This window comes from Struthio camelus, chromosome 1 (genome assembly GCF_040807025.1).
Source record: "Struthio camelus isolate bStrCam1 chromosome 1, bStrCam1.hap1, whole genome shotgun sequence".
NCBI classification, from domain to species: domain Eukaryota; kingdom Metazoa; phylum Chordata; class Aves; order Struthioniformes; family Struthionidae; genus Struthio; species Struthio camelus.
Window position 1 is genome coordinate 39,209,284 of NC_090942.1, and position 24,483 is coordinate 39,233,766.

The window sequence follows — 24,483 nt, forward strand, 5'->3', positions numbered from 1 at the left end:
CATTTACGCAGGCAGCGAGGGAGCTGGGTTCAGGCCCTGCCTTACGCTTACGCCCACCTCCTACTACCTAGCCTCCAGCCTCTGCAAGATGAGGAGAGCTGGGGGAGAGACTTTTCCTTCCTCAAGGCTGGGTGGGCAGCGTCCCAGGGCGCCAGGCAGGGGCAGCTCTGTTTAGACGCTATCCACTGACTAGTTAATCTAAAATACGTAATTCTAGAGACGGCCCCAGAACACGGCTCTCTTGTGTCTCAAGCCCAACCTTCTGCAAAAGAGGGAGCTGGCCCACCTTCCTCTTCCTCCGCGGCATGGTTTTCAGAGGGCAGCTGTGGCTGCAGATGGCTTTTGTGCGAAGCCTGGTGCCGTAGATACGGTAGGTGCGCGCCCACCCCACAGAGCCCTTCCGAGGAGCAGCTGCCCTAATTCAACCTCTGCCAGCGTCGCTGGGTCTCTGCACGCGTCCGAGGACAGCAGTGCCGAGTGGCCTGGCTGCGGCGTGGATCGGGCGCCTGGCGGGTAGCGGGCAGCACCCCGTCCCCGGTTTGGCCCCAACGCTCAAAATCCCTTTGCACTGCAGATCCGGGCAGTGAAATAACAAGCGCGTGAAGGGGAGATGCTGCACGCGTGTCTGCCACCGACTTCTGCGCTCCCCAGGGAAAGCGGAGATCTTTGGCAGCTTTCTTATATTGCCCTCTTTCTTTCTCCTCCTTTCCTTTTAAACGTTTAATCCTTATTTTACCAGCACCTCTGCAATCAGTGCACTGCTGGGTTTTTTTTTTTTTCCCTTTCTGTAAGGGGAGAGAGCGTATTGTATTTATTATAGCTTAAAACAGTCAACTTTTAATTTGAAAGAAGTCTTCTCCCTCCAGTGCTGTTCCTCTGCTAACCCGCCCCCACCCACCCCATCCCCCAGCACCACGGTTTTTTCCTCTGGCGAATTCCCATTGTGGCAATGAGTGCCCAAACCTGCCTTCCTGCCACCCTCCTGCCCCTGCCCCAGCCCCTGCCCCTGCCCCTGCCAAGGAAGGCGCTGGGAGCCAGGGCGGCGCAAGACAGCCAAGAATCAAGCCCTGCGCGTAGAAGTCAAGCCGCGACCCAGCAAAGCGGCAAGCTAAATTTAAACTTTGACCCTTTCCCTCTCTCTGCTGCGATACACAACAGGCACTTACCAAACCCAAGCGGGTGAAATAACAGCCTTTTTTTTTGTTGTTGTTCTGTTATGTTTTTGCTAACTATGAAGCTGTGCCAGATGAAAAGTCAAGCTTTTGATCTTTTGTAGAGCTGCAAAATGCCTCCCTGTTACCAATTTAGCTATAGGTGTGAAAAATATTTGCAGGGTTCTATTTAAAATTAAAAAAAAAAAAAAACCAGTGACCACGTCTCCTTCCACCCTCAAAAATAATAATCCAAGCCTTCCATTAACTCTTCTCTCAAGTTTTTCTTATTTTAGTTATAGAAAATTGTAGCTCCCTCTGGGGAGTACAGTTTTAATTATAACTACCACGTTCTTTCTTAATTACAGATTCAGTGCTTAAGAAAATTTTATTTTAAATGAAAAGTGTTCTTTTTTTTTTAATTTTTAGGTCTTTTAAAAGTTAATGGGACAAGTCTTTTACATCTCCCAGTAAGTTAAGCAAAACAAATGCCATTCCTACTTGATGTTCTTTAGGCTTCAGTGATTTTGTTATTTTAACATCTCTTTAAATGTAAAGAACTTTTCACGATGTCAATTCTCCCACCAATAAACTTAATTAAAATGTACATTTAAATGAACGAGATAATTAATTCACACCATTCCATTTGCTTATTACTTGACAGTCAGCATGTATTAAAAGCTCAGACTTGTGAAAAGAAAACACACAGAAAGAGGCACAAATAAAACAATCGGCATCAAAATATCATTTTCTGTCACCATTTTCCTGTGTTCCTATAATAAAACTGTCAACTGAGCGAAGTTATTTTCTGCTTTTTATGAGAGCGGATTATCCTCACTTTCCAGTGAATTAATTTCATTGACACTGGAAATTCTTGTTGTGGCTATTTTTCTTTTTAATTTTAGAAGCCATGATAGTTATGGCTATTGCTGTATTTAACCCCCCCTCCCCACACACACCCCTGAATGGCTGCCTGGGCTATCAGTAACTTTTTCCAGTTAATTCTGTATAACAAGTCAGTGTTTCCTTTGTTTGAAAGGTGACTTCTAAAACCAGCAATCACTTCCAAACAGGAACAATACCGATTTTGTTATTTTTTTATTATTATTTTCCTTACACAAGCCTAACTCGTTTGGGATTTTGACTGGAATGTGTTTTGTTTCTAGGCAAATAAATAATGTTTGCAGAAAGTCTAATAATTTGCAAAGCGCTCCTTTCTTGTGCAGGGGGCTGTACTGACTGGGGCCGGAGCTCCCTCGATAACGCCGGGGAGCGCTGGCCTTTCTGCGGCCGGCTGATTAGTTCCTGCAGATCTAGTATCAGCAAGAAAAGGCAGAAAGAAGCAAAGCTGGTTGTGCGGAGAGCGCCGGCCGCCCCTCGCTCCGCGCCAGAGGCGCCTCTGCGATGCGGGTGGGCACCGTGCCGCCTGCCCTGCTCTCCCGCGTGCTCGCACGGCACACAGCGATTTCCTCCCCGGCTCCCCACGGAGGAAATTACAGGCTTTCAGGCGGCCGGGGCCATGCCCAGCGTATGTGTCCGAAGCCCCGCTAGCAGCCTTGGCAGCCCTGCAGCCTGGGGAAGCCTGAGCAGCTGAGCGAAGGGGAAAGAGCATCGCTTCTGGGCAGAGCATCGTGGACGAACACAAAGGGGAGCTGCCGCTTCGTTGCTTGGTCGGTCATTTGCTGTGGAGAGAGGGGTTTGCTCAGCCCACCTGGGAAAGTCACGCGGGCTGATGAGAAATGGCAGCTTCTGGAGATCTCCCCCTTCAGCCCCAAAGCCCTCAGAGAGCCCCTCCCTGGGAGGCTTTCTGGGGAAGGGCAGGTCACATTACTCAAAAGTGGGGGCTCGGGAACAGCCAAAACATTTACCTAAAGCCTTCTTTATGGAGCTGCTCTTCGGAAGTTGTGGGAAGTAGCGACGCTGACGAGTCTTTGTGGCACAAGCTGTCTTTGGCAACGCGAACACAGCTGATCTGTTCTTGATTGCATGACTGGCTAGGAAATTTTGACGGCAGAGACTCAGTGTGACACTGTCAAGAAAAAAAAAAAGAGTAAAGTACAAAGGCTATTTTGGGCATAATAGCTAGTCATTTTGGACACTAAGGAAATACCCACATACACACATCACAACACCTTAAGTATGTGGAGATGCTGTGATAGCTCACACCGTTTCATAGTTTCCAATAAAAAGTTCTGTTCTCAAGGATTTTATAATCCAACCAGAAGCATTTGCTCTGGGACGAAACTAGACATACAGTATCCCTCGAAAAACAGGGAAGAGGGTTGTAAAAAACCTACTACCCAAACCCAGTCATTTGATGCAAAGAGAATATTAATACAAGTGCTAACTAAAAGTGTTTAGTAGCAGAATAACATGATTGTTTTGTACACCTAACCTTTCAGAGACCATCAATGTATTGTACGGCTTTGATATTCCATCTCTCACAAGGGGTTTTGAAAGTGTTTGCAAATGGTAATTATTTCACTGTTGCTGTCAGGTAGAGCATAATTATTCCCATCTGACACACGAGGAAACCAAAGGCCAAGGAGGTTCAGCTTGATAAAGAAACTAATGGCAGAAGATGAGATGAAGCCCAGGGTTATTGGTTCTCCGCCTTCTTTTCTCAAAAGATCCCCTCTTGCTTTAGATACAGAAATACGTCTCCTTGCTTTTGGAGGGGAAAACAAAGACAAGTTCGATTGATTTTCATTATGATTTAGAAATGTATGTTTATGAACATGGGCTATATCCCCCCTGAGACTTCTGTACTCTGTGTTTTTGTCTCTGTAATGAATGACTGAATGTAATAAAAATAGACATATTATCACCCTAGAACATTTGAGCTAAAATCTTGAAAGTGGACAAAGTATTACAGGGGCCTAAGTGTTCAGGTTACAAAGTGTAAGGCGGTATGTGTACTGGGAGGAGCCTTCCCCCATTCAATTAACCAGAAACATCTTTCCAGTTAGCGCTGGTTGTCAGTACTGAATGTCTAAAAACATCAGCTGGTCTACACTTAAAAAAAAAGTTTTCTATCCTGAATTATTTCTCTTAAATCATTAGGATGTATTTCTCTCATCTTTTCCAGCTTTTTTTTTTCCCCTCATAACCTCATAACTTAGAAAGGGAGCTTGTGCTCCCCAACCTCTGCATAGATATTGAAAATTTCTGGGCGCCAGGAGCTGGAGCTTCAGGAAAAAGCACAAATACTGGAGATGGGCAATTACTAAACATTACAGTTCCACTTCTGTTGGGCTTGCAACCCAGATGTTACTGTAAACAATGTAATTTCTGTCAAGCTCGTGACCCCACTTGTAACTTCTGCGACCCCACTTGTGGTCATGACTTTTAGTTTGGGAACTGCTGCTGGAGATACCCAATTGTTTATTTCAAACACTAAGCTCAGTGTTGCTAACCCCCCCGCAACACCAGCAAAGGACATCAGCAGTCAGACTCCAGGAAAGTTATGAGATAGAGGTTTTTGAAATATGATAACTTAGAGCCTTTTTTTGAGCCTACCTTTTCATCTTAACTCCTCGTCTTCACCTTCTGCAGAACTCATGCGTGACAGCTACAGTCCTACCAACTTCTACAGATTTATAGTGAGTAAAGTAGCTGTCACCCCTTCTTGTTAAAAAAAGCCCAACACAGAATTCGTGCGCTGATACTGTTGAGAACTTAAGCTTTTCTTACAATGTAGAAATTCCTAGTGATTGACGGCAGTCAGGGCAGCTCACGCCTTCCCTTTCCACCCACTGAGCCTGCCGTCGCTCTGGTGCCAGGCAGCTGCTCCATGCTGGCGCCCAGGCTCGCAGGCACCTGGGCAAGGGAGGTGCGTGGGGCTGGAGAGGTGACTGCCTGGTCCCCAGCAGCATCAGCTCCTGAATTCAGGACAGGTTTAGTTCCCATATCTATCCAAATAGCTGCACTTGGACTATGCCTGGAGCTGTAGAGACCTGTCGCCCCCTGCTTTCTTCAGCATTACTGGGATCAAATCTAGGCACTGGTCCAGCACCATTTTGGGGACGCCAAGAAGAAGGGAGGCAGAGAGTGAGCAGTTTTTCAAGAAGAGGAAGAGGAAGAAGAAAGGAGATCTATCTGCATAGGAGTGGGGTTGGGGCTGTTCCTTGATTTCTTTCTTTCTTTCCCCAAACACTTATGGCAGTTGAGAGGAGGGAGCCACTTGTGTTTGCCCCCCACACTGTCCACTGGGGCAGGAGCTTGCAGATGGGAGCGTTGCCCATGGGCAAGCTGGCTTTCATCAGAGCCGGGATCCCCTTGGCTCACGGGCTGCCAACGCTGCAGCTTGCCTGAGTGGCGTGTGACCTTCGGCATTTCTTTACGATGCGTAAAGAAACCCTGAAATGGTATTTTTCTTTTAGCATTAGAAATTCAGGTGTTGTCTGGCTTGGAAACCTCCATGGCAACTGGGGAGCAAGGGGAAACAATGACGTTACAAGAGCCAAGAGAGTGAAAACTGAGCAACTGAGAGCCATCAGCCGAGCTGCCAGCTCTAATGGTTTTCCTTACGGGCTGTAGGATTTCAGACCCTGTGAAGGTTTTTTGGAGGGATAAACTGTCTCTCTGCAGGAAGAGCTCCCCTGGCTGGTCCTCACCTTCCTCCTGGGTTAAGAGCCTCCCAGAGGTGCTCCAGCCGCTTCCCTCTAAAGCACCAGGTGCTCCTGGGCTTTGTTTTCTGTCTGCCTTGGTCTCCTGCTCACTACGTCACTAGAGAGCGGGTGGAATAGCAGGGGGCATATGACAAGAGCTAAAGAAATAGCAATAGCCAAGTTAGCTACTCAGTTACTTCATGGAGCAGGCTAAATTGTGTTTGGAGGAAGGACAGGTGGACAATTTTGTGCCTGGGTATATTAACCCATATGAGAGGAGTGCATAATCACGTTCCTGTGTTGGGGTTGGAGGAGTAACTGGGGACGTAGCATGAATAATTGTGGTACGTCATTAATAGTGGCTGAGCTTCCAGCTCTTTTTGTCAGAAGTATGAGAAAAGCTGGGAGCTGGAACAGGAAAACCCGGTGATAGAAATGGGTTATCCTTCCCCTTCGGACTAGCAACAGCAGTACTGCCCCCGGATTTGGGTGGGGTATGAGGGTGGGAAAACAGAAGTGAGTGGTTTCTCTGTGGTAGGGTACACTCTCCTCATTATTTCCTATAAAAGTGCTGTCAAAAACTCAAAGCTAATAAACACAGTTCTGACAAAATATTCCAGGGACTCAAAATTGAGTAGTAGATCCTAGGCCTACTGATCACTGCCTGGTCCTTGCATTATGATAAGCTCTTCTGATTTGCTTCCGCTGTCATACATTATAGCTCTTTGTTTTGCTGATTAAAGAAACATATCATTCACAGAATGGCAATGAATTAAATGTTAAGGAAAGTCTATGATAAAGATAAGTTTGTGGAACAAATTATGTATATGGAGTTTTACGTTGGTTCTGAAATACCTACCCTCGCTACCCAGAGCAACCCTTGTTGTGAACATCCTAGGTATTTCACAGTTGCTCTGTATGTTAACATGTTCCACACAGGGGTCAGCAGTAGTTAACCATAATGAGGCAATTACAAGGTACATTGAGTACGGATGTATGTTAAGGGACATACATTAAGGGTGTAGACTAACGGTGCTGCAGAGACAGCAAGTTAAGACTTGTAGTAATTTCTGTTTACGGAACGTCTTCAATTTCACTTTTTAAACAGGCTTTATCAGCTTTTTTCTTATTACTGTATATATTGCCATATATACATTTATTTGTGTGTGTGGAAGCTAATGACACAGGAGTATGTTTTCAGAGGCCAGGGATATCGATCCAATGAGGTAAAATGGGTCATCAGTGTGTTTGTATTATTTGGTCCAAACTTTCTTCCGTAGAGTTAAAACGAAGAGCCATCACTGTTAAAAAAAAGGCAAGAGAAAAGGTTTTTTTTACTTTTTCTATTAATTTTTGAAAAATAGTGGCAGAATAGGTGAAGAGGAGAGGATAGGAAAGCTGGCCTGGTCAAACAGCTGCATTATCCATTGGCTGCAGAAACGAGGAATAATGTGTGAGAAGAATTGAGGATGGAGTAGAGACAAAGCGTACGTTTACGTCATCAGCACAGCTCTGGCAGATATGTGAGCTATCTTAAGCTGGGTAGTGCAAGTTCTGCTGGCAGGAGGCACACAGCAGCAAGCACATGCACTGTAAAACTTGCTTCAGACTGGCTAAGATCTTGGGTGGTTAATCTACGCTGAGCAATGTACTGCTGTAATATTGCTACTAGCAACCTCTGAGCTGGTAGTTTAACACTAATCCCTGAACTACAGTGACTGCAATACAGAAACACCTAACAGCTCTGAAGCACAAAGACATTAAGGGCAAATTTTGAATATTCTTTTGAAGCAATAAGGAACCTCACTGGGAGAAGGATGCCCATTTTTTAAGCATTGAGGTAATACACTTGCACTTTCGGTTCAATATCTTGGCATGGTTCAGTATCAGTCAGGAATCTAACTCCATAAGGATGTTATGTAGATAGTTTTATTAATATATGTCCAACAATTAGATACTATGATGAAAGAATAACACAAAATCTCATGAGCGTATTCTGTACTCAATGTGAGGTTTGAATAGTGTGCAATAATCAATGCGACTATATATTTAATAAGGATACAAAAACTATGGAATAGTTTTAACAAAAAATATCCTAACCATGAAAGGAAACGTACAGAAGAAAAAACCAATGTGTTAACATTGAATTAAAAGGCCACCATCTAGATGGAGGATGCATTCAGATTAAACTGTCAGTCTTAACTTATTTTCCAAACTTTTTACGCTTGACCTTGCAACTTGATTTTTTTAAATTATGGTATTTCTATCTTCAGTAATATGTGCATGTAATATATATTATAATAATAAATATCATTATATAATACGTATATAATACATATTACATATATGTATATAATACACATATACCTTATGTACATCACTGCAGGGAGAATGCATATTCATCTAAACCAATATGTTAGCACAGATTCTGTGTGACTGTTGGTTACCTGTTACCTCACACAGATACACAAGTGTATGCACGTATAGTAGGTATATATATAACTATGCTTATATAAATGCACACATGTTTAAAGCAGGACTCTTATTTACCTCCCTAAGGTAATTATCAGCAAGTATGAAGTTACTGTTTTTACTAATACTTCGAGACATTATCAAAATGAACCTGCCCTAACACTTCAAATGTTGAAACTGTCAACAACAAAAAACCCTGAAAGCAAATGGAGCCTTTGCCACGTCAAGTGAGTATTTTCACAACCAGAAGGGACAGAAATGTAATTTCTTCTTAAATGAAGGCTGTTTCTCAGGTAATCACCTAATTCCAAGTGCCTGGGAAGCAGCACTGAGTGGTGGACTAGAACTGAGGAAGCCTCCTTTCCTCTGAGATCGCTCTGGCGTTTGGATTCTCAGTCGCCTAAGAAGACAGAAGGAGTAACTGATGCTTTCCGCAGCACTGGAGCGTTCTTAAAACTCCCTGTCTGCACAGATACACCGGTGCCTGTGAAGGAGCCGAGAGCGCGCTGCAGCGCTCTGTGTGCGTGTGTGTGTGCGGCCACTAACTATTTTTTTTCCTCTTTTTCTTTAGCCCACCCTTGTCCTTTTCACGAAACCCTCCAGAAGAATTACTGTATTTTTGACGTCTGCCGTCCCGTCACGTTTGGCTCAGGCTGGCCGACCGCCTCACGAGCTGCTGGGACGCTGGCGCAGGTGGCCGAGGGCGTGAGCAGCGCAAGGGCCGCGGCGGCGGCCGCCCCCAGGCCGCGGCCCGCTTCGCCCAGCGCAGCGGCGGAGGCGGCCGGCCGGCGGGCGGGAGGGAAGCGGCTCCTGCCGCCGGCGCGGAGGCACCGCTTCCTGGGGCGATTACGCACACGCTGAGCGGCTCGGCTGGAGGGGGCCCAGCGCAGCCCGCGCCCCGGCAGCGCAGCGCTGCGCGCTGAGTCAGTGCTTCCTGTGCCGGCCGGCGGCAGCGGCGGCGGCCCCCGCGCCAGCCCGCCTCGCCGGGGATGCGGCCCCGCGGGGGCGCCGCGGACCGCCCCCGCGGAACAAGTTGCAGGACGGGGCCTTAGTCACCTTCCTCGCTGCCGCTGCCCGAAACCGGCGGTGTCGATCGCTTCCTACTTAAAAAAAACAAAAAGCCTCAACCGCCGGGACGAGCCAAGGGGACGCCGGCGGCGTCCGCGCAGCCCCTCAGCGCCGGGCGGCTCCGGCCGCCTCCCTGCCCGCTGCGCGCCCTCGTGTGACACTGCGCGGCCGCGGCCCGCCCCCGTCCCCCCCATTCCTTTCCGCTGCGCTGTGGCGGGATCCCCCTCGCCTCGCCTCGCCTCGCCTCCTCTCCCTTCCCTTCCCTTCCCCGGCCCGGCCTGGCCCGCCCAGGCGGGGGCGCGGGGGCCGGGGGCGGGGGGAGCCCTTTCTGGGGCTGCGGGCAGTGGAAAGTAATCGATCTTGTTTAGGAGCCGGTGCGTAGCTAACACTTCCTGCAGTAATTTGTGACCATGGCTAGTGATTGTGTTCATCCTATTCGCTCGCAGCCCTGACGCCGTGTAGTCTGCGGAGGAGGAGCCCAGCCGCGGAGGCAGAGGAGGGGTTGGGGAGGGGGGGGCCGGGTCCGTAAACAAAATACTGAAGGGGGTGGGGAGGGCGAGAGGAGGGAGGAAATCCCCCTTCGCAACCACCTTCTTTGGGGGTCCCTGCACTGAGCTGGCTTTTTTTCCTTCTTTTTTTTTCTTTTCTTTTTTTTTTTTTTTTATGAATGGACTGGATGCCCAGTGACAAATTAACCACTTCTCTTTTTCTTGGAAAAGCCAGCCGACATGTGATGAGTTCAAACCGAGTTTCAACAACAAACCTCCCCATTCAGAGCGGGCCAGGGAAGGGAAAAGGTGCCGTCCCGTCCCCGCGCTGCGCCGGCCTCCCCGCTGCGCAAACACGGCCGGCGCGCCGCTGCGCGCGCGGGCTCGGCTCCGCCGCGCGCGGCGCCCGCCCAACGGCTGCCCAACGGCCGCCCAACGGCCGCCCGCGCGCAGCGCCCCGCGGCCCTGAGGGACGTGCTGCGGCGGCGGCGGCGGCGGCGGCCGGCAGGTTCCGCTCTCGCCGTGAGGTGTGGGGGTGAGCAGTGCCCACGGCGGTCCTTCTCCCCCGCCCCAGGTTTCCCTCAGCTCGGCCGGGGTGGGAGAGGCAGCAGGTCTGGGTCCCCGGGAGGCTGGTGCTCCCGCCTGGGCTCCCCTTACGGGTGGCAGGCAGAATCGATGTACGAGGGCTGGGGGGGCGGCAGGCCAGTTCAAGTTTCAGTCACGGGGATGGCGGAGCAGCCCTGCCTTAACGCTCATTCATACTGGCCGGGGAGCGGGATCCCCGCCTGCTGAGGCAAGGTCTAGCACCTCTTGCCTTGAGCTGGAAGGAGTTGCCTCTTTTCGCTTCGGTAAGGCATTTACAATCTCTGTTTTGCCCTTTTAACTCTCCCGACGCCCCCCCCCCCCCCCCCCCGGTTTACAGACCGTCCCAGCGGTAGTGACACAAAAAAGATGTTTACCAGACACAAAGGTAAATGGTTTGTCCCGTTCATGAGGGCGCGCCCGCACACACACGTACGGCTCTGGCTATTGAACTATCCCCGGCGCAGATGCCGTCAGCCCGTCGGGCAGGGGCTCACTGCCTGGCTGTGTTACACCCGTGTGGCTCCGCGGGGGTGGGGTGGGGTGGGGTGAGGTGTGCGCCTGTGTGCCCGTGTGCGTGCGTGGAGCCCTGAGCTGAGCAGCAATCCAGGAGGGAGGTGCTTGCAGCTTAACTAAACTTTGCCACTTAACGCGTGTTTATTATTTATCTGCACTTTAAACGCCCCCCCCCCCATGCTGTGTACCGATATTTTCCTGTTTCCTGTTAAAACTCGAGACTGTATAAGTCACCCCTTAGTCCCTTCATCCTTTAACAACATGATTCATTTTTGTAACCTTCGCCTTCCCCCGCCACTCGCCCTCCCCGCCCGCCCCCTCCAGCTTTTCTCGGCGAAGCGGAGAGTTTGGGGCGGGGGCTGTATGTTTTCTGAATGGTGGCAAGGAGGAGCATAGGGAAAGTGGTGATCTCTTGCTGCTGTCGAGCTGGCTGCCCTGATCGTGGGAAAGTGGCTGCACGTAAAGCAGCAGATTCTTTGTCCCTGTTGTTCTTCTGTAATCGATCTCACTTCAAGTCGAGGGGTGGAAAACTTCAAAGGCAGATCAGGCTGTTGGAGGTCGGGGCAAGAGCACAATCAGCTCGTAATGCACCCACTTTGCCTCCTCCCCCTCTTCCTCCTCCTTCAGGAGCAGGGGGGTGGATGGGGTAGGGGTGAGGGGAAGAGCCCTCCAATCTTCTAAAGTACACCCAATCAATAAATAAAATGCAGACTTTGTGGAAAGGGTGAGAGGGAGGGAGGGAGGGAGGGAGGGAAGGAAGAGAGTTGGGGGTGTTAATGCACTCACGTCAAACACAGACTCCTGACTGCACTGTTTTTGTCTCTCGTCTTGTTTAAATAACTGCATTCTAGTCATATATAGTGGGTCAGGGTTTTTTTTTTTTTTGTCCTCTAGGTCAATTTTAGGACTGTACAGTTTATGGTGTAAGTTACTATAGAAAAACTAATAGCTGCTTAGCACCAGCCAAGGGTTGTCCTTCATAGTTTGTAGTACAGGGCAATCTACTATGGCATGCAGTTTTAGTAGTGGAGGGAGGAGGGAGCACAAATGGTGCCAAGACAATACATAACCACTCTGTGGACATCTGCCGTTTAAAGCCAGCTGCGGTTGGGACTTTGGTCATATCTGCCAACATGTGAAAATTACATCTAGGAAGGGATATCCGAAGACATGGAAATGTGCTCTTACACTGCAATACTTTGGATTAGAACGCCATTTTGATAGAGTAAGAGTTGAAAAAGCATGTAACTATTTTTGTAAAAGATGCTTCATGATATTTCCAAATAAGATATTCAGGATGAGATTCGGAAAACTGCATTCTATCAGCAGTAGATCCACCCCCCTAACCTGCCTAGCACCGTTGATATCTTTTGCATTTTTGACTATTTATAGTACTGACAGATGATTGAATTTAAACTTATGTGATGAATGTTTTTGTTACTTTACACTGTTTACTGATATGCTTTGATTAACCATTTAAATGCCCTTTGATCGTATCATACTAATTTTTCTGTCTTAGCTAAAGGTGCAAATCCGAAAATAATTGAATTTGGTGAATAATTGTTGGGTTCCCCCCTAGCCCTGCTTTGTGCCTGTCTGGCAGTACAAAGGTGCATAAGAAAGCTGCTACCAAGGCCTATCTTTGAGCCCGGGATTCCCTGTCTTTGAATTTGGGATTCCCTTGCCATAGAAAAAGCTGGTAGCGCAGAGCAGGTATGTAGCTAGAGCAAGCTGTACCATTCTGAATATTGTGTTGCTGTGCTAGTTACTACACTTCAGGGTAGTCCTGTGGCTGCTGTAATTTGTGATAGAAACTTGATTAGCCCCAGATAGCGGTGAGGTGAAAAGATGAATGCAAATCAGTTAGGCATCTCCAGTGCTTTAGTTGTGAGCTATGTTATGGTAAGGACAGAGTTTTAGTCGTTCTTTTTTTTTTTCCTTTTTTTTTAAGAACTAATAGCATTTTAGCATTCCTCACATATATAATAACCCTTGAAGTATCTTTCCACCTCTACAGTCAGCAATGGTCAGTTTCCAGTGCTGCAGTAGTAAAATGGTTAATTATAATGCATGAACACATAGTACAGGTGGAGCTTATGGTAACACCCTAAGGTTGTCCCAAAGTTTCCATTGTAAAGTCCTTTCCCATTCAGTTGCTTATAACCTTTCAGTTATTCACCCTTTACACTGTAATTTTCTGCCTGGTATCTTTCCCATGGTGATGTTTTTCTGGAGCAATTTCAGCAAAAATGATTCAGCTCTGTTTAAATACAAAGAAAAACTGAAAACCCTAAAACACTTCCCTATTGTTTTACATGATAACCATTTTCTCAACAAGGCTGTTTTTCCAGTGTTTTGTGGTAGAGACTTAAAAGTAGGCAGGAACTTCTGTCAATTAGAAACAAGCCTTCTAGTGAAATATTTGTACTTGGTGTGATCACTGGGGCTGACTTTTTTATCAAATGAACGGGCTACTTAAAAAAAAATTCCTAACAACCAATTAACCGAGCCCATGCTGGCTAAGAGAACTATCGTTGCATTGTACATTTGCTCGTGGAATAGAAATAGTATTATAGGAGTAAGTCTACCATACATCTGATTTTTTTTCCTTGGATGACAGCTCTCCATCCCCTTACCTGCACTCTAGTACGCAGTCTGTGTTTTAAAATCTCTGCAGGAGTGAGAACTGGGGCTTTTTGTTCTGTTGTCTGTCTGTCTGTCTGTCTGTCTGTCTCTCTCTCTCTCTCATTTTTGTTTTGTTTTATTTTGCTACTGGGAGAACTACCCCTGGGTGGGCTTGGTGGTATGTGGTATCTAATGAGAGGGTGGCAACAGGAGCACAGTGGGACAGCAAGGAATGCAATGGCAGCAGGATGGAGGCACTTAGTGGAACAGAGGAGAAGTTTGGAATAGTGATCTACGTTGGGAAGTGTTTGGGGAAAGGCACAGGAGGTGAAACTTGGGGTGTGACGATCTCTGGGTTAGGAGAATTTATGGCACTCTCTTCCTGGGCACTTCTAACAAAGTCCTCAGCTTATGGGAGGGGACACATACAGGGCTGCTGGACATCATCTCACTTTTGACCTGAGACTCTGATGGTGCTTGTGGGCAAAGCTGGTTAGCTCTCAGGGAATGAGCTAAACATATTTAGCGTAGCTGGTCAAAGAAGCTCAATGGTCACCTTGAAATTAGCCCTACTAGACAAGTCCTATAATTATAAAGAAAGTCTCTGACATAGCTGGGAACTGAACCTAGACCTCCCCAGTGCTTCTTCAGTTTGCTAAACATCAGCTCTGCTTCACACTTACCAATACCACCCATTCTATTTCCCTCCTTTTTTTAAATCTCTCCCTTTAGCATTTTTGCACTCTTTTTATTTTCCATACTCCCTTTTCTTCCACTTTTCAACTTCAACTTAAAATGCTCTATTTAAAAATCTAGGGGCCAGATCCTTGGAGCCAGCCAAACCACACATGGTACAGGCCCAGGGTATGGGGAGGGGGAAGGTGGCTGTGAGCCATTTTTCATCTCTCTGGATTCTAGGTTGACTTGATGCCAAAGTGGCCCCTGGCATAACTCAGAGTAGGAATGCTCTAAATTATACTAGTTAGAGCAGTTCCCAAGGGCCTATCCTATGCCACTTGCTCCTTTCTGCCTTGGCCACCTATGAAGGCCTCCTACACTGCCCTTATTCTGTGCAGGGATTTCCTACATCAGGGAATGCCCAGCTGCCCTATTAAGACACAAAGGTGATGGAGAATCATTCCCTAAGTGTTTCCAGTATAAATAAAGCAATTCTGTTAAATAAAATTACAGAACTAACATAAAATTAACCTTTCATCATCTTAATGATTTTGCTTGGGCATCACATTTTTCCTCCCCATCTTCCATGTGTATTTTAGTTTTCTGTCAAGAAAAGGAGTTGTTTTTAATTAGTCTGGAAAGTCTTCAAGGTATATGTGTGTGTGGGGGGGGGCTGTGTTTGTAGAAAAAAGTCAAAGTTGTAAAGAATGGACTGAAGAACAATACAGAAAATGTTTTGTACCATTAGTGAAACTGGCAGCTTTTTTCCTCAGTGAGACTATTGCTTGATGTTCCAGTCATGCCATTTTGGAGATATGACAGGAGGGCTGGAGCATGGGAAGACTGCAGTTAGACTGGAAGGACTGGAAGTGATCCACTAGAAGAAAAATAAGAGAGGTTATGATAAAAATAGCTAAATATAATCTTGGATTTGACTGGGAGCCTCTTTTACAAGGACCAGTTAGTGAAAGATGGCAAACTCAAAACCAGCCCAAGAAAGCATTTCCTCGTACAAGGAGGTGTTGACTGCATAACATGAGGCTTCACCAACATCTTGCAGTGAAGAATATAGTAAAATATTCCAAGTGGAATACACAATAACAGAAACATCCACTGTTACAGTTAATGCTTTAAAAGAGGAGTAGCTTGTGTGAGGAATAAAACCTGATGCTTTATAGTTCATTATGGCTCATAGTTCAAGCCAACTTTTTAGGTGTTAGGATGCAATTTCATGAGGGCAGACTATCCCACAGCTGCCTACAAAGGGCTTCCTGCAGCTGACTCTGAGATGTCTGGTTCCACTGGCTGAAGCAAGTTCCTAGAGTAAAGAGGTCTCAGATATGATTCTGAATTGCTATGTATATTCATAGAGAGAAAAAGAGAGAGAGAGATGGACTGAAACTTACTTTATATTTGAAGAGAACCAAAACCACCTTTGGGGCCCTTGGGTGCTCTCACATTATAAATAACTGCAATTTTGGTCATGACAAATATTGTCAGAAGTCAACAGTGAGACATAGTGAAGTGCCAGTTTACCAAAAAAAAAAAAAAATCAATCAGTCCTAGAGCTGGGCAGAGTGTCTTCAGAATCTCTGTAGACGGAGAGTGTGTGCCTGTGTGCATGTCTGAGGGCCTGGAGTAACCTTTCAATTTTAGGTGTCGTACAACAATATCCTACCTTCCTTGAGAGCCTTGTTCTTCATACTCACTTCTTCTACTCTTATGATGATAGTTTCCAAAGGGATTGTGGTTTGGTCTAAAATTGGCAATTTTAGCAGAAAGCTGAGTTACATGCTATTGTCCAAAGCAATTAGAACTTGAGCGGAATTAATAACCCCAAATGTGAATTGACTTTGGAAAGATCAATGTATATTACTGAGCTAGCTTGTCTGTAACCAGTAGGGATGTGTCTTGGTACTTGTTACCATGCATCTCCAATCTCTGCTTTGAGTTCTAGGTACCAAAACTGGGGCTCTGGTACATACCATGCGAATGTTTCACTCTGTGGTGTGTCGGGGTCCTTGAGTCGTACTGCTTGCTCATATGGAAAGCTCACTCAAAGAGCTGAGCAGAAAAGGTTAATGAGCTTTTTCTCTCTGTTTTCCTGGAAATACTTCTTTTGGGGAGAGGGATTTGCAGGTGGAAATGTGAATTTTGAATGCCCTCCAGTTTCTAACACTCTCTACAGATTGTGAAGATTTACAGGGTAGAAAACTCCTCTTGGATGTAAGAGATATTTGTAGGAATGACTGTTCTGCCTTCCTGTGCATCATTGCTTCAGTTAAACAGTGTCTCCTGGAAGTCCTAGGTTTGGATAGAATAATAGGACATGTGAGGGAACATCTGTGCAGTGAAACTGCCGCAGCAGTCATCTGCTTTTGAGCATGGAGAGGAAGATTTATCTGTTAAAGGGAACCTCTTTTATACTTCTTTACTTAGAAAAAATACCTCAATCAGCTGAGAAATAAAAGATGTTTTTTTCTGGTCAAATAGAAGAGATCACATTCCTTGAGTTCCTTGAGCTTCCAGAACTGTTGTGTATGAGAGAATGCAGAACAGCAACTGTATGATTAGGCTCTTGAAGGGGTGTTAATGTCATCAGACATATCTTTTGAAGAAAGAACAGGCAGATCACATCCTTAGGACAAAATTTTCCTTGGCTTCAGTCTCCAGGAATGGTCTCGTGACCTGAGGCTATGTTGTATTGCATTTTGCTCCACTTGCCAGATTTGGGAAACTGGAAAAACAATTCCTTGCATGGTGGATCACTTGTCTAGCTGTTAAGTTAAAGGCAGCACCAGATAGCGTGCAGATTTCTTGTGGGTCATTTGCTGTTCAGTTTTAATTCAATTCAGTGAGATTTTATTGGCCTGACAAGCTACCTTAGCACACGCACATGCCGAAAGTTTAGCAAAATCACACCTACTAAAATTGCCCTCTTTTATAGAGCAATTTGTGAAGGACTGGTAGCGCTCAGGTGGCATGTTACAGTGTCAACAGGGGCTTTCTGAACTTACTGCTGCCACTGACCAGTAAGAAGAGTGCTAGCAAAGACTTGTGTAGCTTGTATTTTTCACAGATAGCTTAATTAATCATGTGATGGCACTTTCAAGTATTCAAGTCATTCTGGCACGCTTTGGGGAAGCATTAAGAAAGTTAGTAATGTTTTATGACATCTGCACTGAGATACATGGGTACAATATGTCAAATCTGCAGTAAGACTTTGCATTCTCCTACCCAGACCCAAAGAAATCAGAGCCCCCTACAGACAATGTAGTTTTGCAATATATCTGGCAAATAGATACAATTCTATTTTTATAGGGGCAGAAACTAAGTTTATAAGACTTGTGCAAAGTCTCATGGGCTGTGTGTAGCAGGACCTAGAAAGAACCTAGACCTATTTTTAATTGCAGGTGGAGAAAAATGGCAAAAAATGAGGTTTCACTGTTTTTTTTTCTTGAGAAAAGATTTAGATGGAAATAGCTCAAAGAATCTGAACTAGAATTTGCTAATGTCAGGTTGATAATATCTGTATCTGCCTGAGCCAGGTGCCTCTCTGAATGTGCAATTGATCTGTAAACAGCAAGGACTATAGAGAAGAGCAGAATCCACAACCGATATATCCCCCAAATTTATCACATGTCTCAGAGTATGGAATAGTGTTGAACAAATAGTGTTGAACTTATCTTTTCAAATCAACAAACTGGAATGAAATACTTGACATTCTCAAGTGGAAATGCATCATATAGGTTGGAGAAAGAAAAATTAATTCAGCAGGAAACTCCAATATTTTGATGTTTTTCATCCAGGAGAGGGATGAAATGTTAAAATCTTTACTGAACTAGAAAGTTCCCTGAAAAAGTTTTTTTCACAAGTATCAGAATGCTTCATTTCAGCATTTTTGATCAAATTTCTTATAAAATGATTTAGAAATGTAAGAAGAATGAGAGACGTAACTAAGTTTTCAGCCAACAGAGATTCCAGTATTTGCAGGTTGCTGGATTTGTTTTTCAGAGCCAGTTGATATCAGTGTCATTTCTGATTAATTCCCATGCCTGTATTTGGAGGTAGATCTCTCATCTGAGAACCATTTGTTTAAAGGAGAGAATTGCTTCATTTTGTTTGCTAGGTATGTGAAGTAGTCTATGAGTCATTAGCTGATGAGCTGAGACCTCATTTTGATGTCTGAGAAGCCCCAAAGAAGCCATCAACCTTGCTGCAAAGGGATACTCCCATGCTGGAGGAATGCCAACCTGACCATCAGTAACTGTATTAATATGTGCTGGGAGCTAGAATGCTGCAAGCCACATATGCTCCACGGAGGATCTGAGCCCAAATGAACATACCTGTCGAGTCCTGAAAATTCAAATTGTTACAGTATAGTAGTACCACAGCAGAGTATCTGGTAGGGACAGGTTGGGTGGATTCTGTGGCATATGAGAACAATCATGCAAAATACTAGGAAGGATAGGGCACATGGGTAGTAGTTAATGGTAATTGTTAGTTTTGCCTTCTTAAGTATAAATGGTAATTATACTAAAATACGTTCTGATTCCCAATGATTGTTCTCCCACTGGTGATTTCATTGTCGTGGCAAGGGCATAGCAACCCAGACAGATCAGTGGGTGTTTAGCACAACTGACAGAGTAAAACAGCTGAGGTAAGGAACGGTGCACAGAAATCTCTTAGAATGATAATAAAAATGAAATAAGTTGACATAGCTCAGTCCTGATTACCTGTGCTTTTCACAGTTCTAGTAGATTTTGGGTTATTGTGGTTTGTGTGAGGAAGGAATAACTTTATTTTTCAAACTCTTACTCCTGTGAGCAACCTGACTACGCTCACTGATGTCAGTGGGAATACTCATGGGAGAAGAATGAGGCAGGATCAGAACCATGCAGAGGTGTCACCATTTGCAAGGACTATGTTCCAGCCTCACATCGAAGCACTGCAAATAAGAACTTGGATGCACTGACAGCTGTGAGTGAAAGTTTGCACAGTGTCTGCCCGCAGTTGTTCTTGACTCAGGCGAGTGCGGTTTGTCCTTTGCTTTCATATGCACCAAATTCACCCACAAAATTTTTTACATATGAAAGTATTACACATGTTTAGTAGCCAATTTGCAGATATTAAACTTCCCAATTGTTACTACAAAAGCAGTTTCAGAAGAGGCTAATCATCATTACGGACTGGTTTTATAAAACAGCTAGTTTTCAGCTACAGAGCAGCTCCCACACCAGTACTGGCTTCCAACTTTTAAAATGGCCAAACCAATATTCTTGAAAATGTGCTGAGATGAAGTTGTACTTACTTGGAAATACAATACAGAATCATATGCAGTGTGTCAAGCAGTTAAACCTCTGTGGGATTGGGAGAGACACTCCTGGATTTTAATGGAGTTGCTCAGAGGCATCCTATAGCAGTGCATGACTCTATTTTAATAGAGCTTTGCCCAACTTCCTTCTTTCACATACTCCTGAACCCTAGTGCAGAGCCTGCTTCCAGATGCTTACTCTCAGCATAGCTTTACATGAAGTTACCCTCAGGATTGCTCCATGCATTTCTCTTGTTTTATACTGATCTTTCTAATCCTGCACTCACTTTGTCTCCCTTACACAGATCCTCTCCCATACTCTATCATCAGCAAATCACTCCCCCATTTTCTCAGTGCAGCTTCAGCTGTGACACTCTTTCCTAGTCTCTGGTTCCTGCAATTCCTCCCATAGTGGTGTTGCTCCAGACACACATGCAATCTGTTTTCCATCCCTGTTCAGATTTTATCCACACACATCCACCCTAATCTTTTGCTTATCTAATGCAGCTGCTTTGGGAAAAGTCTGAAGTGGAGGTAAGAACTCTCTGGTTGGAAAGGTGCCAACACGGCTTCCATGCTATAGTCATCTATTATGGATTTTAGAAAAAAAAAATTCCAGCATACAATTATAGAGAGGAACACTGGCCATTTATTAGAAGTCCTGAGTTATCTCATGCTCTGGTCTATCAGTTACAGGTGTTGCTGGATAATACTACTGTAACATGCACCTGTTACTCCCATTTTTCATGCTGTGCCTTTTCACTAGTAACTTTAGTCTCCTTCTCAGGCCTTTTGCAGAATTACACTTAAGTGAAAGCCACGGATGGTGCAATTTAACATTGTTCCACAGCCTTTGTACAGCTGAATGCTCACACTGGTTTGCTTTTTTTTTTCCTGCTATAGCAACTACCCTTGTAGAAAGTTGCCTACTTTTGCTCACTGCTAGACAAATGAAGGGCATGCTTTCAAAAGAAACGAGCAGAAAAGAGAGTCAGCATATTCAGGTGGCTCTCATTTGCTCCAATGGCTTTGAGAGGATGGCCAGGAGAAGCTGGAATGGCAGAGTAGGAAGCTGGAAGATAAATAAAGGGTGAGGAAGGAGTGGTATTGGCAAAAGTTGTTGGTTGTAGCCTTTTCCCTGGATATGCACATGTATGTATTCAGAGAAGTGTCATCCAACCAATACTCTATGGCGGTTATTTTCCCAAAATTTCATATACTGATCAGTACCAGTTCTCTGTATATTAAACAAATGAAAGAGCTATATCTAAGCATAGAATAACTTGGGATCTCAGAACTTGTTTTCATTTAGTGTGATTGTTGTCCTGCCTTTTGCTTCAGGGACCCAAAAAGTGGGATAGAGTCCTGGTGTAGTTGAATTCAATAACTTGGGTCCTATTGACTCAATGGAACAATGATTTTATCCTGGGTTTTAAAAGGTAGTTAGAGCTCTCCCTTGGAATGTTTTTTGAAAGCAGAGTCACAGAGAAATGCAGATAATAGTTGGCAGCCACTAGCCTAATCATAGAGTGCATTTGTAATGATGATCCATTAGCTCTGTAAATAGAGCATAGAAATTTTTAAGAAGAAATCTGAAAAGAGAAATCTAATGTAATGCATTCTGTAAGAGGAAAGGACTAGATGGAGTAACTTTTGTCTCTCTAATCCTTGGCTGTCAGCTGCAGGCTGTTACTGAACATACCACTCTGCCCCAGTACATCTGTATTATAATATATACAGATTACTTTGGTGTAATCCATGAGAAAAATCTTGCAAACATGCTTGTTGTTTGAGGTTGCACCCTACCACTGGGCTATGTTAACTAGTTAAAGTGAAGCCACTAATTTCTATTATTTATAAAGAAGTTTGTTGTTGGTGGCTTTTGTGGAACACATTAATTGTATAGTTATACCTCTCAGGTAGGAGAGAGCTTCTTAAAAGAACACAGTCTCTTTTATTGCCTTTAGAAAGTTTGTCTGTCTGAGGCAATCAGTTTTCTTGTCACTGTGGCAAAGTGGAATACATTCCAGGTATGGGAATGACTAGAGTTTGAAAAAGAATACCAAAAGAGATTAAGATTCAGTAACTCTACAACATGTAGAAATATGTTTCTGTGTGTCTGGTTGCTGTCATTTGTTACAAAATAGGTAGAAACTGGAAAGGTTATAGGGCTGTAATTTTAGGAAATCCACTAATTTAAGTCATCTGCAAGTTGGGGCATCCAACTGAGACGGCTAAAATCTCTATGGAGTGAAGAAGCAGCACAAATAGTGAATACTATAAATGTGGATGGGTGACTCCTTCACTGTGAGAAGAAGCATTGACATCCTGCAAATCTTCCCATGTGCTTCAGATTTTATACTGAATATCAGTATCTTTATAAGAACTTAATAAGTATTAAGGTTGTTTAGGACTGCTCCTGACTAATTTTTGTGTTGAAGACCTGCCCTTCATGATGCTTAACTTCCTCAAATCCTGTTGAGACCAAGGATAGGTGAGCCCTAGGCCCCTGCAAGACTAGGCCCCATGAGAAAAGTTATTAGTTAAAACTATTGCTCTGGAAGTTGCTTAATTGTCTTCCATTTTGCTTTCTATTGGTGGCCAATAGCTTTTTGAGGGCACTCTTCACAGATTGGTAGAAGCATAGATGGCATTAAGGGACCTGATAGAAGTTGTCTGATTATCGTGGCCAGACATATTTAGTTATTCCTTTCCTTTTTTTTTTTTTCTAAGTGAAGAGGAGGCAAGAATTAGTGATAGTTTGTCATGTGGTTTTGCTCAGATTATGGGAGGGAGACAGTAACTATGGAATTGATGGAAATGATATTGCTTACACTTGTAGTCTTACTGGCTGAAAAAGGTTCTTCACTCAGTAAATATGCCAGATAGCTGCTACATGATAGTTCAGAATGTTAGAAAGGTCCAGCACATATCCGTCTGTTCTCCTGTAATAGCCCATGTTTTTATCTTCAGCTCCTTCCAGTTCCAAGTGGACTTTAAGACAGAGTTTTCTAATATGTATGGAAAAATGAGTTTGGTAACTTAATGCAGAGAAAATGAAAAAGGAAAAAAATATTTGCAAATTGGTTGCGTTTGTTCTTTTCTGTACTGTTAGTACCATCTGTACAGCTTATTTGAACGGTATTAAAGAGCATTTTATAGCTTGAATCAAAAAGTTTATCCACCTTTGGATAAACTATAATTCCCAAATATTTGAAACCTTTATTACTGCAGAAAAAAGGAGAGGTCTGTAAAGGAATTTCTGGAGCTGTTGATAGTTTTAAATGACTTTCTTTGAGAGAGAGATACTTATGAAAGATGCAAGACTGACAAATAATCAAAACTGAACGAATCTGTTTATCCTTAGAACACGTACAACATGGGCAGCAGCTGTGGACATTACCTCATACTAAGCTGCCAATATGTTCCCACCCTGCTCTAGAGGGGAAAATGGTTGTTCACTCTCCATTGTGACTACATCTTTGGCCTTCCTAACAAGGATGATCACTAACGAGTGATGATCTAAATGAACTTGTCCATCAGAATGAGACAGAAAATTAGCCATTTCTCTTAAATTTTTGAACAGCCCATCTAACAATAGAAAACAAAACCATCACTTCTGAGTTTGTAGCAATAGTCAGTCTTGGAAGTATCCTGTACTGCAGTCAATTATCCAGTACTCCAGTACTTCTGATAAAACAAGAGAAAAATACTTGCATCTACGAATAAAGCTTTCTAATATCTCCATACATTTGCAGCCAAAAATAAGCAAAATACAGTCTCTGCTTTAAAAAAATCCCATCACTTACTGTAATGGAATAGTTCCTATCAAATACCTGATAAATAACAAGACTAGCCATTCTAGCTCAGACCAGAGGTCCACCTGGCTCAGTGTCCTGCCCCTGATAGCAGCCAAACGAGATACGTGAGGATATATTGGATATACTGGGAAAGGGATATTGGGAAAGGATATATTGGGACAAGACATGTCTCCTTAAATAGCTGTTCATGGATTTCCTGTCTCAGGAGCTGTGTCTTTCTGTTTAAAAGTTCTCATTGAATTCCTTTCCCTATACATTTGTCTAATAAGCTTTTACCTTCCACAATATCCTAGGGCATGCAATTTCACAGTGTGACTTTAGTATGTGAAAAACCAGCTCCCTTTGTTTTCAATCTGTAGGCAAATGGACTGTTCTTGTTTTCCCTCTTTGCCCCTCCTGGCCTGTCTTGTTCATTTTTTTACACTATACAGTACATAAAGGTGGACTTTAGAAAGTCTATGAGTTGTTGACTTGCAAAGGTCCGCAGTTAGGTGCTGTCATGTTGTGAAAGTTCTTCTGGCTTGATTTCTCTTTCTCTTGAGCCAGGGTTGCCAAAACATGGTTTGTTTAGGGAACCTGTTATCTTGCCGCCATTTTGAGAGTGCTAGAAAATTCTCCCTGCTGTTAGGAGGTTGTTGTGCTCACTCCAAGGGCTCAACACTGTTTATTCTTTCTGTTCTGTTCACCCTGCTGCTGTTGAACCTTCATGAGACAGACTTGTTCATCCCCATCTCTCATCCACATAGGAGTATGACTAGTACCTGCTAGCAAAGGTTTGGAGTTTAGGTCTGATGCCAGTACTTTAACTTTCCATATCAGTGTGAAAAATGGCATTACTTTTACTCAATTTTAGTCATTGTATTAAAAATACAAACTTACAAAAGGTGCTATTTAGACAAGAAAACTCATCAGCAGTATCCAGAGCCTTCCCTGTTGCTCTATGTTTAATGTGTCAGCACTTGGCAGACTTACATTAAACACAGGGTTGGGATTCACCTCCCCTATTTTGGTATGTCTGTAGTGGAGCCTTTCACATCTGAGAGAGTTACGCCAGGCTCCTTTTTAGGAGAGAAAGAGATACTTTCAGAGCACAATTCCTCAACATTATTTTAGGTGTTTATTTTCGAACGAGATGATGTATGCCTTCTTTCTTTCCAT

The 24,483-nt window shown here is 44.3% G+C and overlaps 2 protein-coding genes across 8 annotated transcripts in view; one reads left to right on the forward strand and one right to left on the reverse strand.

The window, feature by feature from the left end:
- Positions 1 to 1,522: 1,522 nt before the first annotated feature.
- Positions 1,523 to 10,072, reverse strand: LOC138065857 (uncharacterized). Its single transcript, XM_068931284.1, has 5 exons — positions 10,065 to 10,072; positions 8,846 to 9,070; positions 8,535 to 8,633; positions 3,020 to 3,180; positions 1,523 to 2,833 (listed from the first exon to the last, which is right to left on the reverse strand). The coding sequence occupies exons 1-5, from the start codon at positions 10,070 to 10,072 to the stop codon at positions 2,655 to 2,657; spliced, it is 672 nt and encodes a 223-aa protein (XP_068787385.1). The 3' UTR covers positions 1,523 to 2,654.
- Positions 10,073 to 10,181: 109 nt separating this feature from the next.
- Positions 10,182 to 24,483, forward strand: part of HMGA2 (high mobility group AT-hook 2) — a 163,317-nt gene continuing 149,015 nt past the window's right edge. Inside the window, exon 1 of one of the 7 annotated variants that reach the window (XM_068934829.1) lies at positions 10,182 to 10,324. The gene's annotated coding sequence lies outside the window, so the exon portion shown is untranslated. Of the gene's footprint in view, positions 10,638 to 11,984; positions 12,113 to 24,483 lie in introns of those variants that run through there. The other 6 variants (XM_068934859.1, XM_068934811.1, XM_068934889.1 and 3 more) reach the window with 6 other exon arrangements.

What these genes read in the sequence shown, in the direction of transcription:
- LOC138065857 (XM_068931284.1), bottom strand. An exon ending in CGGCAGACGTCAAAAATACA is followed by an intron (nt 8,634 to 8,845) that starts GTAATTCTTCTG and finishes CTGTCTTCTTAG; the next exon opens with GCGACTGAGAATCCAAACGC. An exon ending in TCCCAGGCACTTGGAATTAG is followed by an intron (nt 3,181 to 8,534) that starts GTGATTACCTGA and finishes TTTTCTTGACAG; the next exon opens with TGTCACACTGAGTCTCTGCC.